The sequence below is a fragment of the Netta rufina genome, assembly GCF_964035555.1.
Source record: "Netta rufina genome assembly, chromosome: 6".
Classification (NCBI taxonomy): Eukaryota; Metazoa; Chordata; class Aves; order Anseriformes; family Anatidae; genus Netta; species Netta rufina.
Window position 1 is genome coordinate 39,117,968 of NC_140129.1, and position 18,839 is coordinate 39,136,806.

At 43.0% G+C, this 18,839-nt stretch overlaps 1 protein-coding gene across 3 annotated transcripts in view; it reads left to right on the forward strand.

The window, feature by feature from the left end:
• GALNT13 (polypeptide N-acetylgalactosaminyltransferase 13) overlaps positions 1-18,839 on the forward strand; it is a gene marked incomplete at both ends in the record, with an annotated part of 100,576 nt that overhangs the window by 54,745 nt on the left and 26,992 nt on the right. For all 3 annotated transcript variants that reach the window (XM_084288807.1, XM_084288805.1, XM_084288806.1), the window contains 2 exons: positions 1,511-1,628; positions 9,596-9,776. In XM_084288807.1, coding sequence (XP_084144933.1) covers positions 1,511-1,628; positions 9,596-9,776 — 299 coding nt within the window. The remainder of the gene's footprint in view (positions 1-1,510; positions 1,629-9,595; positions 9,777-18,839) is intronic.

The following is an 18,839-nucleotide window of genomic DNA, read 5'->3' on the forward strand; positions in this document are numbered from 1 at the left end:
GAGCAGCGGGGATGGCTTTACTCGTGCCACACCAGTGGCATTTGCCATCTCAGTGGGTGAGGTGAGGGCAGTGAAGCAGCTTTGAAGCCTACAAAGGTTCAGCTGTGTCCCAATGCCAGCTGTCTAATTAATGAGCTGTGGGTGCTGAGAGCCCAGGGAGAAAAATAGAAACAAAGTGTGGGTAACTGCAGCGTTGTTAAACTGTGCTTTCTTTTATTATTATTATTATTATTTTTTATTTTTTTTTAATGGCAGTAGTGATAGGCAGCTGGAAGATAATTGCTCAGCAGACAAATTGCCCTGGCCGAGGTCTGGGGGTGAGCAGGAGCTGCTCGCGGCCCGGCTGTGCCCCATGGCCCTGCAGCACGCGGCCTGCGGGGTGCCAGCTCGCCCCACTCTGCCCCTGCCTCTGCTGCTGACTGCAGGCTGCTTTCCAATTTTACTGCATTTTCCAGAAGTGCACACGAGCAATTCTTGTTGGTGTTGACTCGTTTTTTGTGAAAATTCTGGGATGGTGTTTGCATAAGGCTGTCCCCAAACACATACATGCCGGTGGATGCTGTGCTGTAGGGCAGAAGTGCTGCTCACGCTGCCCCTGCACAGGGCCAGGGGACAGAGGTCTGTGCTGACCACCGAATAGCAACTATTCCTAGCAGAATGCACAAGCAATTCCCTAAAAAAGACCATGGAGTAAATGAGTGTGTTTCTGTGACCGAGTCCTTCATTAACAGCTGCAGGCCGCAGCTACCTGCACGTGTACGTGTGTGCATACCCGTAGGCACTGGGGCAGCCTTAGGGCTCCCTCAGCAGTGGGCAGCTGTGGTGGCAGGGTTGTGGCTCCCAGCCCACGCCAGGAGCAGCCCTGTGGCCTCCCCTGGGGTGCTGGGGGTCTGCCGGCACAGGCTGGGGGCCGGGGGCAGGCTGGGGTCCAGGCTGGGGCAGGGGCACGGGGCTGTGCTCCTGCCGGCTCCAAGGAGCAGTCTTCCTCCAGTGCGGGCACTGAGCGCTAAAAAAAGCCCCCAAACACATAGAGCAGATATTTACAGGGAAGTAGGACATCTTTACACGAAGGGAAGTTGCACTCTGACTAGATTTGCCTGTTGTAAGGATTTATAATCCTGTTAAGAGAGATTATGCCTGGTAATTTTATGCACATTTAGTCTCCCTCTAAGGCAAAGCTGAGGCATTAAACTCTCTGCGCTAAGCATTTCCGATTGGATTTACGCTGCTGTTCGGGGTGCAGCAGGCCCAATTCCATCCACTTTACCATTGCAAGGCTGTGCGGGGGCAGCCCGGCCGCTCGCGCTCGGGCAGCGCTCTCGCTGGCGCCGGGGGGGCTCTTATGTCTGTGCATAGCATATATTTACAGTCAAAATGTCTGGGGAGATGTGTGCTGTAGTATCACGTGATAAATTCCACAGTGTCTTTCAAAAGGTATTTTTTCTTTTCTTTTCTTTTTTTTCCTCTTTTTTTTTTTTTTTTTTTTTCTTTTCTGTTTGTTTTCAACTAGGACCCCTACTATGGCTGGTGGCCTATTTTCTATTGACAGAAACTACTTTGAAGAGATAGGAACTTACGATGCAGGAATGGATATCTGGGGTGGCGAGAATCTTGAAATGTCTTTTAGGGTAATTGCCGTTTTCCTTCATTTTCTGTCGACGAACACGGTTTTGCTGTAACAGTTGCTACGCTGCAGATAGGGCGATTGTGTTTTAGCTGTCATGCAAGTCATGGGTTAATTTTAATTCTGAAGATGTTTGGGGATGCCTCATTATAGCATTCAGTCCTTTTTACTGCATGAAACATTTTATTACTGTTTGGAAACTTTTAGTCTACACTTCTGAGATGATAAATATTTTAGTAAGATCCTTTTGTATGAAAGAAGCAAGGCGTTCTGTGAGATAGTGCAAATGCTAACTGACATAAAGAAAGTATAAATGTGTATAGTTAAAAAAAAAAAAGAAAAATCAAATATATGTTTTAACAGAAGTTTTTGAAAGTGTATGGTGTCATGAACTTGCAAGTTCTGGCTGGGATTTTTATTCTATATGGGATCCAAGCACACAGAGAAATTTCACATCCTGCAGAGAAGTGGCTGTATTTCTACCAGGGATAGATGTGCTCTCCATGAGAAGATGAAAATCTCATTGAATGAAATGCATTTAGTAATTGTCCTCAAGGCATAAATGAAAATTGGAAAACTGAATCTTCAGTAAATCATTTTTAGAAAGGATGTTGAAAATGACTCTTAACATCTCTGATGTATCACAATTTTTGCATTTTAAGTAAGTATGCAAAATAAAACCTGTTATACCTGTCCAGAGCCCATAGAGCAGCATGGATATATTCTTCTTTCCTTTTTATTTTTGTTCCTCTTCTGTCTTCAGCCAGGGGTTGGTGGAATATTTTCTATTGACAGAGACAACTTTGAAGAGTTTTGTCAAACAGATATTTCTGGAGGAGGTCAACTGAGAATTTGAAAGCATTTTCAGGCCGTTTTCTATTAACTATACATGGTTCACTTCCCAGTAAAATAGAAAGGTAGAGAGACTTCTGAGTGATAATGTCTCAAATCCACATTTGTTGGTATGTAGGCTACTAAAAATGCTCCTTGGATGTATGTGGGCCTCTGTATAGGAACATATTTTTAACTTAAGCCTGTAGGATAATAGACTTGTTTCTTGTGTTGTTAGAAGTGATCCATGAAGCAGAGAGTGAATAGCACTGCTTTAAAGCATTAAATATGTGCCTCTGTAGTACTGCATGTTAGTACTGTCCACTTTTCACTTAGTGTCAGTGAATGGTTTCTGTGAGGTGAAGTTCACCTCATTTGCTGAAATTTTAAAAATCAGAAATGCTGATGCATGTAAAAGCCTGACTGGGTGAATCCTGAAGCAATTTGTTTTTGTTACTGCTTCCAGAAAACATTTTACAGAACCAGTTTTGGGCCTTTCCTTTGGAAGGGTCCCATTCTCATTAGTCTAAACATTCAACTGTTTTTGTTTGTTTGTTTGTTTTTGTTTGTTTTTTTTTGAAAAAGAAGACTGGGTTTTCATTGTAAAAAGGGTAATCCCTGAAACACTGACTCCAATACAAAGGACAGACAAGATGATTTTTGGTCAGAGTGCGTGATGGATAATATGGAAACTGATTCTTTGTGTGCTCCTTTTGGCAGTGGCTGGTTTTGTTAACAAAGATACAAACACCGATCATTTTTCAGCCAGGCCCTGCAAATGCAACAAAATAGAATAATTTACAATTCCGTGGTCTTTTCCCACTCCCTGGCATAACAGATCCTTCTTGGCAGAAAGCATTTGATCTTCTGCTGAGAGCAGCGTGTGAGCATGTATTCGGCTTGCAGCCTGTGCTGGAGACATGCCCTAAATAGGACGTTCCTAATGCATCCCCTCGCTGAATAATGCTAACCTACTCTGAAAACCTTTCCTGAGAGGGCTGGCGGTTCCACTGGGTTCTTCTGTCTCCTGCTTCCCCGCGGTGCTGCCGGAGGCTGTGTTCCTGCTGGGGGCCGAGGGAGTGGGGCTGGATGTGGAGGATGGAGCTGGTGAGGACCGCTGGCCCCATGCACCCGGGAAGGGCATGGCCACCCTGGGGACCCTAACCCCAGTGCCATGGGGCTCGTGGTGGCAGCAGGGCCTGGGGAGCTGCAGCGGCTGTGCTGGGGGCTTCCTTTGCTGTGGCTTGGAGTTCTGCTGCCTGGGCTTTTCTGTAATTGCTACTTTAGATGTTATTTATTTTTTTTTTCCCTAAATAATCATTGCTTGAGGTCTGTTTCGGTTTGGATTTGAAAGCTACTCAATGCTTCTGTGAGCAAGCCGGTGATTGGCCTAAGTTATATAAATTCTGTGGGAGTGCTGTCATGAGAGCTGTTTCGGCTTTAAATTAGAAATGTCAGCCCGAGACATGTGAGCAGCCCAGGAGCAGTGAAGCAAGGCTCTCAGCGGACGGCCTTGCTGCTGCGAGCTGCCCTTGTGGCCAGCAGCTTTCCCTCGCTCCTTCGGGCTCCTCCGAGCAGCTCCTTGGGCATCCTGCTGGAAGACGTGCTGTGCCTTCACGTTTTCCCTCATAGACTTCAAGAAACATTACTGGCTAGGAAAGCATGCATAGGATTAATAAGAGGACATGGTGTCACAAATGGAAATGAAGTGATATGTTTGCAGTGCAGGGATTGCCGTGGAAGTGGAAGATGGCCGAGCTGTGCTGTTTCCTAGCATTTGGAGCCTTTGTCTTTAAAGGAAACCAGCCCCGTAGTCAAGTGCAACAAGTACAGCTTGATCAATAAGGTACCAAGGCCTCAGAATTTAAAAATGTGCCTGGTGTAAAGCACCTGCAGGGAACGTGCCACCCTGAGCCAACGTCTGCAGCTCTTCCCTGGGCAATTAGAGGCGGTGGGATTATCCCCGACGGGATTATCAGAGGGATTTGCAGAATTACTTGGGTCCTGCCCCCCTTATTGGCAGGGGCACGTGGGTGCCGAGTCCTGGCCAGACCTGGCTTCCCCAGGGATTTCCTCCTCTCCCTGTCGCCTGGACGGGCAGCGCAGGGGTAATGGCAGGTGATGGATGTCTGTCTGTCTGTCTGTCTGTCTGTCCGGCTGGCTGCCTGGCTGTCCTGGGGGCAGCTGCCCAATTCCTGTAAAATATCGAGGTAACGTGCACTGCTGTTACAGCTTCCTCACTCCTGGGCAAATCGATGTTTGGTCTATTAGCTGTGCTGCTGCTCACTGCTGAGCGGTCTGTAACGATCCTTTCTGGAGGATATCTTTTAATAACAGCAATTTGGAAAAAAAATATCCTGGCAGGAATCTCTTATAGCCGGGGACTGGAACTTTATTACACTAATGAAGGCATCATTTATTCTTAAAGATTTTATATATGTATGTATATATATATATTACTTGTAGAATTCTTTGTACATTTTCAATCTTCTCTTAAATTCTGTGTTGTTTTTTTTCCAGATCTGAAAATGCCCTGAAAACTTTATAGCCAGAAAGGAGCTTTTATAACTTCAGACAGGCTATTGAAAATAATCTGTCAATCAGAGGAAAAAACAATTATTAATATTTTAGAAAAAATCCAAACAGGGCAAAACAAGGCTGGAAGAAGCCAATGCACATGCTACCAAGACTGAGGTGCTGCTTCCCTTTGTTTGCTGGTAGAAGCCAGAAGTGCAGCAGGCTGTGCAGATGTGTCCGTGCGCGTTTCCTAAGAGGCGTGACGGGCTGATGTGTCGTGCTTGCTCTCTGCAGCGTGTGGTTAGGCTGCTGTAGGACTTTGCACAGTAAATGCTGAGGGATCAGGGGTGTGTGATCCACTTGGCTCTTAGCGCAGCGGCAGCCGCGCGTTGGAGGTCGCTGCTCTCCCGAGGTACAGCTGTGAGGCAGGGTGCTGGTGAGGAAGCTTTTCTGCAGAGCACAAGGCACTACTGATAACGAATTTCCAGCCCCATGGTATGTGAGGCCCCTACTTTCAATTGCAAAATTACAGGTGTAACAGAGCAGTTAAACACGTCGAAGTAAGCGCTCTTAGCACGGTCGCCGATTTGGGCGACTGGGAGACCTGTGCTGTATAATTACGGGCACGATGGGATGCAGCATCCATCAGGCAGGAGAGGTTGCGTGAATGTGAGATTATTTTATCTGCAGAAGTACGCTGTGACATTGAAAATCACTTTCTGTGTGGCTGAGTGGAATTTGGGGTATATAAATCCCTAATCGCCTGGCAGACAGTCAGATGGAAAGTGCAGCTCTGTGGTTTTCAGTATTCCGTAGGTGCTGGACTGTGCTCACTAATTTTAAGAGCCTGGTTTGCTCATATATTGTACTCAAAAGATTTGTATACATAAGTCTAAAATATACAGCATTTCCCCCTTTTTTTGGTCCCCATTCATTTTTATGTATGTCATGATTCTGGTGTTTATGTAGGGGAAAATATTCAAGGTACACCGATTCAGCTAATTTGATTATGGTGATCTTGTAGATGGGTATCAGAGTTTTCAGGGTTTTTTTTCCTAACTATTACTTATGCATCACTGCACAGCAGCCAACAAGTTTAACGGATGTAGTGTAACTGTGCTCAAGTGTTAACTTACTTTCTGACTGCAGAAATCACTGGGGATTTTTGCTATAGCTTCGATCTATGAATATACAAGGTCGGTTTAATCTAATACCATCATCAATGAGCACACATTCAGAAATGAATCCAAAATATCCCCCTTGTGTAAGTAAATATTTATTTCCTAATATGGAGTAAATAAAATCATTAACATAGGAACAACAAAAACAAATGCTTAAAATCTTTTTAGCCTGAAATGTTTAGTTTTTTTTTTTTTTTAATCCCAACCCCAAAAAGCAGCCTATCTCCTGCGGGGTTAGTTTTACATGTTCTGCCACGGAAGGAAGTTGCAAGGAAGCCCTGCTCCCAGGAGGGAGGCAGCGAGCGGTGGTACAGCAGCCGGCGCCGTGCAGGTTTGTGCCAGCTGTGCCAGCACCTGGCGGGCCCCAGCTCCACTGGCATCGAGGGACAGGGCAGCAAGGGGAAGCTGGGCCCGGAGCTGCTGTAAATGTGCTGCTGAGATGCACCCACAAAGGAACACTAGGCATGTGTGGTGGTTCATTCCTGGTTGTACGTAGATAATAAGTAGTCCAGCCACCCAAAAAATAAGCAAAACCTAAACTAAGCCACAGGATTATTTTTTTTTTTCTACTTGTTTTAATATTTGGAGTAAAGCCTCGGTGTTATTTTTATTTGCATACAAATGATTGTTAGTAGCCTTAAACATTCGTGACTGACAGGTGCTGAGATTTGTGGGAAATGACTTTACCTTGGTGTTCAAAACTGATGGAAGGGAAAAAAAAATCCTGACAGCAGGCTGAACAGAAGCAATCTGATGGAGCTTAATGCGCTCATTTTGTGCAATAATAGGGATGACTTTCAAAGGTCTATGAAAACAAAGGTAGTCTTAAATAATTAACGCCCATATTTAAAAAGGGATAAATTATGTGGGCACATATGAGCCATAGGTTTAATTCCATAGTGTGCAGTGTCTTACCACAAATTTTGAAGGAATTAATATTTGTAAGCCAAAAGATAAGTAGAAAACAGATTAGTCTGGCATGGATTTGCAGAAGCTAAATTACAAAATGCTGTGGGTTTGACAGCTTGTTTTCCAGACCAAGGCTATATGGCAGCTCCTCTCTTCTCTGACACATTTCAACAAGTGGCACTCTGGAAATTATCTGCCGTGTAAGGAGAAGATGGAGATTGTGAACTGGGTACAGGAGGAGAGAGGTCCTGCAGCGAGGATGCAGTGATGGAGACAGCAGTTGTGAGGCAAGGGCTCATGAGCTGGAAATTTCCAAGGGAAGAAAGAACCTTGGTGATGAATTTTTAAGGCTGTTTAAATTTTCAGACTCATAGCGGGAGGAAGAAGTCTCAAAAATGATGACGTGACAACAACCAGTTTATGAATAGTTTAGTATGAAAATTAGAATTATAACTTTTTTTTTCATTTTTATTTAAATGCCATACATCAGTCGTGTACCAAAATATTTGTGGTCAGGAATTGGATAGGAATTGGATACCTGACCTGAGGTGGTGTCCACAAGTAGCTCCTTGATGTCAAAGCGTTAGGGACAGTTTTGGTACTCAAGGTACTTGCAGTGAAGTGTAATCAAATGTATACCATCATAAATCTTGCCTATATTGTGCTCAGATCTATGCAATCCCACAGTCTCCAGCCGTGATATAGGAACTTCTGGAAAGTAGTCATTATTTCACCAGTGAGCATTCAGGAAAGGTTTTTCTTCTTAATATTGAAAAGATGGAAGGCCTCCTCTTCTGAACACCGTGCAGGTTTATCTGCATTCCTATGGCAACTGTAATAAATAGCAGATTGTACCGAGGGCAGCCAAAAATGTGCTTTAAAAGCGTAGAGGAACACACGTTTTAATGTGTTAGCGTGGGAGGAATTTCCTGCCGAGGAGGGCGCTGGGGGGACCTGCGGGAACGCCGATCCTCAGGCAGGGACAGGGGGTTAAAGTGCACCCACAGCTGTTTGTGCTTGTTCCTGGCCTGTCTGGAGGGTGAGTGCCGTGGTGCTGTGGTAGGTTAGCAGCGTGCATTTTGGTTTTAATGCGTTCCCTTTTTGGGGCAGCCGTATGCTCCTTGGCATCCATCAACTTGAAGTTTCACCTGAACTGACTGGTTGTCACTGAGCTGCAAAACACGAGATGTTAAACACAAGAATATTTTGATGTTGTCATTGCTTATCCCAGCGGAGTACATCACTTAGCATACTAATGAAATTATATAAAAGGATCTAGCCCTAATTAAATAAAATCTGCATTAAGTTACTATGGTAACTGTTATGTCTGTGTCAAGGAGCTCTAATTACAAGCCTGTACCAGCCTTCTTAAGACACCAAATGGTTCTTAAACTCTGCTTTTTATTAGGAGGAGGTACTGGAAATTTTGGTCCAGCTCTCTGCTTAGGCGGAGAGTAAAGTGAAGGGTGGGATGAGCCTAAATAGTGAACCGGCCAGTTGGTAATAACCTTTGTTGATGCCAAAAAATCTCAACAAGCCTTGGTGCAGAGCGAATCTCAAGGAATCAACGTTGTCTGGCAGAGCAACAAGGTTTTGCAACCCTGCTGGCACCCAGTGGAAATCTTCATTTGTCCCTGTTGTACACACCAAAACCCAGCTGCCCGTGTTATGCCTCTAGTTCTGCAAAGCTGGACCTGCAGCCTTCTGCAGTTCCTTCCCTAGTTCTTTCCAGAGCCTAGAAAGACGGGATATTGCAGAACAGATTGCAGGTAATGCACCAGCTGATGTGTATCATACCAAGACTCCAGCGAGCTGCCAGAAAAATATGTTACTTCATTTAACAGCAGGGTGCTGAAGTCCAGGATTAAATGATTGCTTATTTTTGGGCAGTCACACTGAAGGCACAGGGCTTACTCAGAATGTAGGTCTGGGCTCCAGCAGAGGAAAGGGAGAATTCACAATTTGAAGCCATCAAATTCTCTTCTTTGTCTATCTTTTTGGGTGGCCATGAACATAATTTTGCTTTAAAAATACATGTATGTGAATGGATACACGATTAAAAGTTCCGCTCTGTTTCTTAAAGTATTGTGTATTCCTGCAAAACTTAAATACACAGATAACATCTGTACCCTACACTTAACCATCCATTACAGGATTACACCTTTCTCAGGCTCGGATTCGTGTATATTTATGTTCACAGAATCACAGAATGGCTTGGGCTGGAAGGAACCTTAAAGATCATCTAGTTCCAGCCCCCTGGCCATAGGCAGGGGCACCACCCACTAGATCATGTAACCAAGTGTGCCATTCCCAAATGCTTTCACGGTGTAGCAAAAGTCCGTGAACTTTGATTGCTATCACAAATTGTGCCCCTGCTGTAGCACTTAATATTTTGTTTGAAATTCCCTGTTGAACTGTGACCCGGGGAAATAAATCAGGAGATAACTGCTAACCTGTTAGAGTCCTTCCTGCTGTAAACTTGACATTTTTTGTATTGGTTTTAGTCAACGTTTTCTGCATGTTTTGATTTCAGATTTGGCAGTGTGGTGGCTCCCTCGAGATCGTCACCTGCTCGCATGTTGGCCACGTTTTCCGCAAAGCAACACCTTACACCTTCCCTGGTGGCACGGGGCACGTCATCAACAAGAACAACAGGCGACTGGCAGAGGTCTGGATGGATGAGTTCAAAGATTTCTTCTATATAATATCCCCAGGTAAGAAATTATTTTCTTGTTGTATAATGAATGATATGTAAAGTTGTCCAAAAAAGGATTTTTTTTGTCCAAAAAAAAAGGAAAATGTCAATATGAGGTGCATATAGGTAAGTGTACACGTGTACATGTGTATGTAGCAAAAGTTATATATGACACGACAGCAAGGGGCATTCAGAATTCAAGGGAGTGTTCTTTCCATGTGCCAAAGCCTATCTTCTGTTCCCAAGGTAAGAATACTAGCTAAGGAGCCGCTCCTTCTGAAGATTATGAGGATTTCTTTTGAGAATGATTCGTATCTTACCAGTTTGAAACCAAGTAGAAAAGCTCTTTGTCCCCTGTTTGGTCTAAGAAACACAGAATTTGGCCAGATTGTCCTTTTGCTTTTATAATCCCTGAAGGTCCCTTCAGGAGATGTCAGTGGGAGGGACAGCAGCGATGCTCAGGGTCACTGCACAGGAGCCCTTCTGCAGTGCGGGGATCAAAGTGCCATGAAGTATTTTCACCATGTCTTCCTGGTTCCCCATTACCAAATATCAGTTCTGAGGAGAAGCATTTAAATAGATTTTTCTTCCCTGTGTAACTGATTTTTATTTATCTTAGTATGATGCCCAGAGCATGCAAATTATATACAGTGATAGTCACATACATCACACATACAATTACATGTGATAAAACAGATCTTCCTATTTGATCTTCCAACAGTTAAGGGCTATACTGTGGGTAAGTATTATGATGAAATAACCTAATGTTGATGTATCAAACCTGGGGATGTTTTTACCTAAAGATAAGTAAGGCCTCCATATGAGTGAGCTGAATGGAGTGGAGCCCTTAAATATGAAGTGGGACGTGAAGGTTTCATCAGTCTCTGGGTCTCTGATGTCTCCCTCTGAGAAGGATGTCTCTCCTAAGTCAAGATGAATAGTTTTATGTAATTTGATTTGGCTGAAATAAATGAAAAAATAAATAATATTAATATACTCTATAATATTATCTTTGTTTTAGAGATTTATTTATAAAAAGGAAAACTGTTTGGGTATTTTTTTTCCACTCTAGACAGTTTTACTGGTACCACAAAATTCTGAAGTGAATAAATACTGAATCGTTTCAGTTTAAAAGCCAGAATATATAAAGTCTTCATATACGAAAATCAGATATTTATTTTTTATAATATTTATAAACCATTATCTAAAATGTTTGTGATAGAGGGCAGTTGTAGATCATATAAGCTATTCTTATTTTGTGTTCTGGGGTAATCTTCCCATTCTTCCATGTTTAAACTTTCTTCCAATTAAAATGCTGTAGCAACAGAATCAGTTTACATTTTCACTGTCACCAAGAAGTAAACCCCGGACCATATTATTATCTCCATAAGTTTTGTGTTTCATCTCCAGCACAATTTACTGTCATTATACCTCAGCACATTCAGGCTGTAAGCCTGCTTGTTCCCACAAGCTGTTTTGGTGCTTTGATTTTCCAGGGCTTCATGACATCTCAGTCAATCATCGGGTGCCAACATGTAATCATCAGCTGTGATGTCTGAAAACTCTTCGTTTCTGAATGGGCTATCATAAGTGTCCTGTGGCTGTCACAGCATGCGCTCATAAAATATTAAAATATTCTCAGCCTGTCCTGGAAAACCTTTATCAAGCCAAAGAATTGAAAATATTAAAAAAAAAAAAAAAAAAAAAAAAAAAAAAAGAAGTCTATGCACAAGTCAGGTGCCTTGCTAACGGTGTAAAAAAGATATAAATATCTGCACCTTTATGTGCACTAAATATAGCCATGTGTAAATGTGTATGCAGGCAAGAGATGGAAGCATGAAACCAATGGGAAGCACGACACCAAACTGGTTGCCATCAAACGGAGGTTGGGTTGGTACTGAGTGTTTTGGGGAAGTGTTTATAAGCTCTGTCTCCCATCTGGCAGCATAGTAGGAAAGGCTGCTGCATCGCAAGGCAGGTTTTCTTCACTGTTTTTGAAGTCTCCTCTCAGTATTTGCATCTTCTGCTGTGCCGGCTCAAGGCCAGGCTGGATGGGGCTGGGGGCAGCCTGGTGTTGCGGGGTGCCTCTGCCCAAGGCAGGGGGCTGGAACTGGATGGGCTTTAAGGTCCCTTCCAACCCAAATCATTTTGTGGTTCATCATGATGAGGATGAGTGGCTCTCAGTCTGGAGGACCAGACCTGTTCTTAATGCTACCGGTGTTTTGTCACCACTTGGAGCACTGGGCAGGCATCTGCCCCCGTGCCACCCCTCATGGAAGGGCACTACGGGTTTCAGCAATTTAACAAAATGCAGAGGGTTCACACAACGCGAGTGAAAAGCGAGTGCACTGATGGGATCTCCTTAACTAGGGAAATTGAACCGTGTGTGAAATAGGCAGGATCGTCTCCCTTTATAATTGGTACTTGTATCTACCCAATTAAAGCTGAAAGAATAGAGTACGTGATGGAAAATTTGGCTGCTACTAATGTAATTGGTTTCTATCCTTCTACAAGAGGAAAGAAAAAAAAAAGGAAAAAAACCCACGCTGAGAAATGGGTGTCTAAGATGATGTAGAAGTGAATTCAAACCCGATATACAATGCAATAGAGTTCAAACCATAAATGTTATCTCATGGGATTAGCCGTTCTTTTGTTCAGTCGTCTTTTATTAAGTTCTGGTTTTGTGCAGTCTCAATAATACCAGATTCCCATTGTATTTCTGCATAAATGCGTTTCTAATAATTTATCCTGAAAGCGTACGTTTTCTTATGAGTCTAAGGCATGCAAATGCTGACAATCCATTGCATCCAGGGGGCTGGCACTACGTGCTTCTAGGGTCTGCCGTGGCAGTAGGTTTTCGAGTTAGCTGCTTTAAAGCATTTAGGTAAGCTGAAGCTCCAGAAATACTGTACTAAGGGCTATTTAAAATACAATACATTTTAAATGAGATTTTATGAAAATACATATAAATGTGACTAGAATAGTGATATTCATGGTAAAGAAATGCAAAAATTCCAGTTTCCAGAAGAGTGCAAGGTGAAATTGCTGATGTGTAGTTTCTTTTCTTTTCCTTTTTTTTTTTTTTTTTTTTTTTAAATGTGTTCAGATTTCAGCTAAGAAATACATCAAAATTTTCTAATTTTCTGTATTTTAATTTTAAGTTTCCTAAATGCAAGACTAAATATCCTGGATTAGAACAGCTTTTTGCTTTTTGTTTTTCTTTTCTCCTCTCTCTCATTTCTTTTCTTTTGGTTTTGGGATCTTCTAAGCAAGGGTCCATTTGATTACAGCAGGACTCCCCCAGTAGGCAATGATTTTTTTAATATGTTGTTTCCAGAGAGCTTCTACTGAGGTATTCTGAGTTGAGTGAATAATTTAGTGCTGAGCAAAAGGTTAGGTTTGGCTGTAGAAATTAAAATAAAAAGGACATGGAAAAAAGTCTGATTTAAGTCTACGCTTGACAGGCTTGACTATTTCTCCAGCACATCTGCAGAAGATTTTTCCTGTTCTGCTCTTTTGATGATTTGATGTGTCAAAGCTCCAGCAGAATGCAGTAATTTGGAACCAACCAATTTAAAGGAAATACAGCTCGGGAAAGTGGACGTGTTTGTTGCCATCTTTATAGTACCACCTCCAGTAAGAGCACTGTGCCTTTCACTGTGTGCTCAGGCTCTTCGTGCCACCCTTTGGCCATCAACACTGCCAGGAATGAGACCTGCAGTGTTTTGGGGTGCACAGATCGTATGCAAGGTTTTAAATACTTGTTTGGAAATTGAACTTTATCAAATATTTTCTGGAGGATAACACAACATTTGTAGGAAGCAAATAAGTTAGGGGAAAAAATGGATTTTAGTGGTTAGTAGGGTCTGGGGGCAAATGCAGGCAGCTGAGAAGGTCAGATGCCAAGTAAATTCACAGGTGCTTCTTAGTGTTTTCTTTGGGTCAAGGTACAACAGTGAAGCACTGCCTGCTGAAAAAATAAATGCTTTTCAGTGCTATGAAAAGTGGTACATAAGCTGCAGTATATAAACTGCCAGAAATGTGATTTCTGAACTCTGTAAGCCAGGTGGCTGAATTACCTCACTTTGAGGGCTTAAAAATGTGGGACAGTCAAAAGCAGAGATATAAATTTGATTTTCAGAATATATTGTTACAGGAGGGCTACACGGAATGGCGATAAGCAATACCTATTCCCATCTATCAGAGCGTGCACATTGCAGAGGGCCGTACGAATTGTCCCTCAAAGCCATCCCTCCGTAGATTTAAGTAGTTTAAATAGGGGATTTAGTTTTGGAAGTGGATATGAGGAATGTGCCGGGCGATACAAGTCAAGCCCGTAATCCTTCCTGCTGCTGGTGTCCGCCCGGAGCTGCCTGCACAGGGCTGCTGGAGCGGCACCGCTGGGTGCTTTATGTCCCGGAGCCAAGGGGATGCTCTCGGGGTTTGGGAGTGGGGTGAGTATCGACGTGTCATCTTCTGAGCTCACTGCTATCCTGCTGTTCGGCTGGTGGAAAATGCCCAATTTGAAAGTTTGGAAGCATGCAGACACCTCTGGCGACAGGAGCCATTGTGAAGCTCTGTCTAGAAAAGTGCCTGCCGTGTAAGAGGTCAAATGAATGTGCATTTTGAAGTTTCCCAATTAGAAGTCGTGTCTTGGACAGGGCTAACAGATTATTTTCTATTATATTAGAGAGGAGCTTCCGCAGTGACTTTGGACAGCCAGTTTTGCAGCTACCTTTACAATTTGCTAGGTTTCAGCAAGCAGCGGGGGAGACTTGTCAGCACCATTTTTTAACTCGGATGCCCGATATTAGGCTTCCCAGCCTGAATTTCATCAGCTGGTTTTGGAAGTGAAAAGACATCCCTTTTTCCCATTGAAAAGATCAGTTCTTGCCGCAGGCCATTTTAATTTAGGCTTCTAAGCACAGCTCTAAATGCAAGGCTATCTTTAACGAGCCATTTTTCAGCAGCCTGTCAGCTAGGGGGACAGCACGCGTTGCAAACACCGCAGTGCCGCTGGAGGAGGCATCGTTTTCCTCCCTCCACCTGGGGAAGACATTTCTCTGTCAATTCCCCCGTCAACATTTCCCCGGGGTCGGCACAGGGCTGGGCTTCTTTGCCATTTCTTTTGTGCCAGTGGGGTGCTGAGATGGCTCTAAAAATGCAGTTCCCATGGGAAAAGAGGTGAAGCTAATAAGATGGAAAATTAAAAGAAGCCCTCAGTGTTTCAGCTGGGGGTGTGGGACTGTGTGGGAAGGGGATGTTGGCTCTGCACCCCGGGGTGTTTGGAGACTGAGTTCAGCCCAGACCCAGCTCGTGTCCCCCTCCCTCAAGCAGGCCAGCCTTGAAGTACACGTGGGTCATGCTGCCTGGGGAGGGACATGTATGTGCCTGCAGAAACTGGTGATTTCAGCATGGTGTTAGGACTGTGCCAGGGCATCCGTTGAAGAGCCCTGACCCAGTCACCGAGGAGAAGCTCACAAGCCCATGAATTAACACCCTATCACCCCTCTTCATCTCCCCTCTGAGCCAGGCCGGGAGATTATCCCACCTGCCGAGTTGTGTGGTGCATTGGCTGTCCTGGTGGTGGTTCCCCCCCGATTGCTGTTCCTTCCCTGATTGCCAGCTCCTCCCCAGCCACCTGATGAACTTTACTTTTTAATCTCCTCTGTATTTTTGCATGTTCCTTGCTGATAAGCATCCTGTGGGACAGGCATCCCCCCTCCAAATGCGTGAGCTCCACTGTGGCGAGCTGCTCCGGAGTGCTCTCTGCAATCCTCAGGTGTAGGCACAGCAGCAGAGCCAATCCAGGACAAAAATACTTGTTTTTTCTCACAACAATTTTTAATGAAGCTGCTTCTTTCTTTTTTTCTTTTTCTTTTTTTTTTTTTTTTTTAGAAAAGTTAGGGCAAAATACCAATACACTTTCTATATTTGTTGTTAAACTGGTTTATCTATCTTTGAAGAAAATTGCTGTGTGCATCTGAAGTGAGCAAGCAGCAGAAATTTGGTGCTGCTCAATGTCCTCTCTCTTCTTTGCACAGTTGTGCATTTGCATATTTGCACAAGATTTCGATAAAAAATTCAAACAGAGAACCTACAAAATTTTATTAGAAGAGAAGAATGAAATTAGGTCAGTCATATGGGGATGCTGGCAGGACAAGATTTGTTTAATTCAAAACTTAATGACTGCTGCTATTTCAGTGACTGGAAGGAATTTCAGTATTTCTGTCCTTCATATTTTCAGATTTTTAAAAAGTCATTTAAGAATATAATTTATAAATTCTCAAAATATGGTCATGATGTTTTTCAGGATTAAGAAGCAAATAAGTATATTTTATGAAATTTAACAAAAGTTAACAATAACATTTTAACTAAAAACAATCTTAACAAAAATCCATAGGAAATAGAAGATTTTTTTTATAGGTCATTGCTAGATGTCAGAAAGTGTTCCCAATATTGTTAAACTTCTTTTTTATCCTTTTGTCCGACATACATTTTCTTTAGGTTATTAATCTAAAATATACAGATCTCCAGATAATTCTGGTAGAGAACAAAGCAAGTTGCATTTTAGTAATTAGGTCTCTGAAGCTATTATCTATCAGCACACACTCATCTCCCCAGCTCTCCTCTGGGACCTGGCTGGTTTGAATTTTCAGATTATGTACTCGGAGAAAGAGGAACCGATGGTTGCTGACAGTGGCATTGTGTTAAATATATCTCTCAGCATAATGAGGGTGCACACCTGGTAATTATAGTTGGAGGTAAAAGTCTTGATTAATCAAGTTATGAATTGTTTTCTGGAGGCTGTCTACTATTAAAAATATAGCTAACTCCACTACAGGAGAGCCCATCTAAAATTTTTTGTGGTCTTACGTATATTTAAAACTGCTGCCTTCCCTTATCTTTGTAGAAGCTGTGTGTGGATAAGAATAAAATCTTCTATTTCTGCTACCCTTGAATTTGGCCATCCTGTGTGTTGCCTGCTCATTCATGCCTCATGCTCAGGTGAGTTAGGTGCCAGAATTTTTAACATATCCAACACAGATTGAAGAAAAATAAATAACACAGTGGAAAACCTTACGGGTTAAATTTTGTCCAAAATATCTCAGGCTGAAAAAATAGGCTGAATTTGTCATGTGGTGCATTTTTATAGATGTGCAAGGACGGATGCATCGTGTGCTTAGGGAAGGAAATTTTTTTAGTGCTGCTATGCTTTGGTTCTAAAAGATGAGAGAGGCGTCTTCCTCGAAGAAAGTAAGAGGGCAGGGAGCTGGAAGGACAGGCAGGGTGATGCTGGCAGAGGCTCAGGAAGCAGGGAGTGAGCTGGGGCCTCAGTGCCTGGAGAAGCAGAGCTCTTGTCCTGGCACTGCTGGCTTGGCAGCGGGCAGTGGCTGCTCTCTGCCTACAGCGGGGTCCCAGGGCTGCGAAAGCTCTGCTCAGTGAAGCTGGCATCGGGTTGAAAGATCCCAAAATATAGCCGTAGTAAGGAGCACTTTTTTGGTTTAGTGGAAATACTGCATTTGACAAGGAGCTTTGAATTTTACTTGGCAGGAGCCTAGCTATGAGTCTGCAGAGTGATTACAGCCTAAAACTGTAAGAGCTCAATTCAGGAGAGTTAAAAAAAAGTCTCAGAAATACTAGATACACTTCAAAAGGGATTAAAGGAAATCCCTTTCTTAGAGAAGAAGAAAATAGATTAAGTTGTTCTGAAAAACAGTGGAGCTGCTGCGTACATATGGCCCACGTTCAAATCGCTGTCAGCAGTACTCTGAGACCCACCTCGTTTCTGACGGGGTTAAAATGGTGCCGGGTGATTGAGCCAGCAGAGGAGACTTTCCTCCTAAATCAGTACAAATCCGTGCAGTTTTCTGAATGCAGAAAATGCCCTTTCCTGCCTCCTTTGGAATACAAAGTACCTCCAAAGCAGGATGGCTGACCTCGTGCCAGGGAGGCAGAGTGTGCCCCAACATAGCACCAAGCGGCGAAGCAAGGTGCTGCCTATTCATGTTTTCACCAGTTCCCACACTCTCCCTCCCTATCAGTCTCTCCTTGGCATCTCTAATAAAAAAACTATTAGCTTAATACTAACACATCACTGTTAGTATATTTAGTAGTCCATTTTGTGTTATTTTCCGTGGTTTTCATTAAAGTATCAGTGTAATTGATGTAACTGGAGGGTGCAAGGTTACACTCTGGGTAGTTCTTTGCTACTACCAATGTCTGTCTTTCTCATATGCAAAATGTACATCTTATTTTATTGTTTCCAGGATACCTAAATATTTAGGTGTATACCCAAATAGATTTGCACATACGTGCCTCCTCAGCTTGCTCCAGTTACCTGCCATAGTATTCCTAGCAGCATTATTCACTTCTTTTTCTAGCTGCTCCAGCATATCTCATTCCACTCAGCCTGTATATTTCTAAATGTAGGCAGTTATGTCAATTTATGCATTAAAATACTGTATCTAATCATTGAACGGAAATAATTATATGCTCAGAATAGGCCTGCATTTGCACAGTCAGCTGAAAAAGATAATGCACATAATAGTTTGGGTTCTCTGTGCACTCACTGCATTGCTAAACCACTTATCGTCTTAATAATCAGTTAGTATTCAATTCCCAAATACTAGCTAGTCTATTAAGGCTAAAATGCAAAGTTACATTATTTTTCATGCACTTTATTTAAGGTATTATAGGGAATTTAAATGTAGTACTTTAAAGTTTTAATTTGGGATTACAAGATAAGTGCTTGTGTTTTACCGAGATTTACTCAGCGGATGATGTGCAATCCTCCTTTCAAGTGTAATTGTATAATTAGGTTGATAATGACGGTATCAATTTAGCAAGTAAGAGCTCTTGATAAACATTTTCACTCTTCCCTTACCGATTTAGCATTTTAGTGCTAAAGGACTGCCAGAGCTGTGAGAGCAGTCACTCCAAAATAAGTTCATTTGACCCGTGGCGTCACGGTGCCGAAGGGAGATGTGCGTGCTGCCCTCGTGCACAATGTGCTGGGACCAGGCTGTGCTGGCACAGGGATGGAGCCGTTGGAGGGAGCTGTATGGGATGAGTGGTTCCA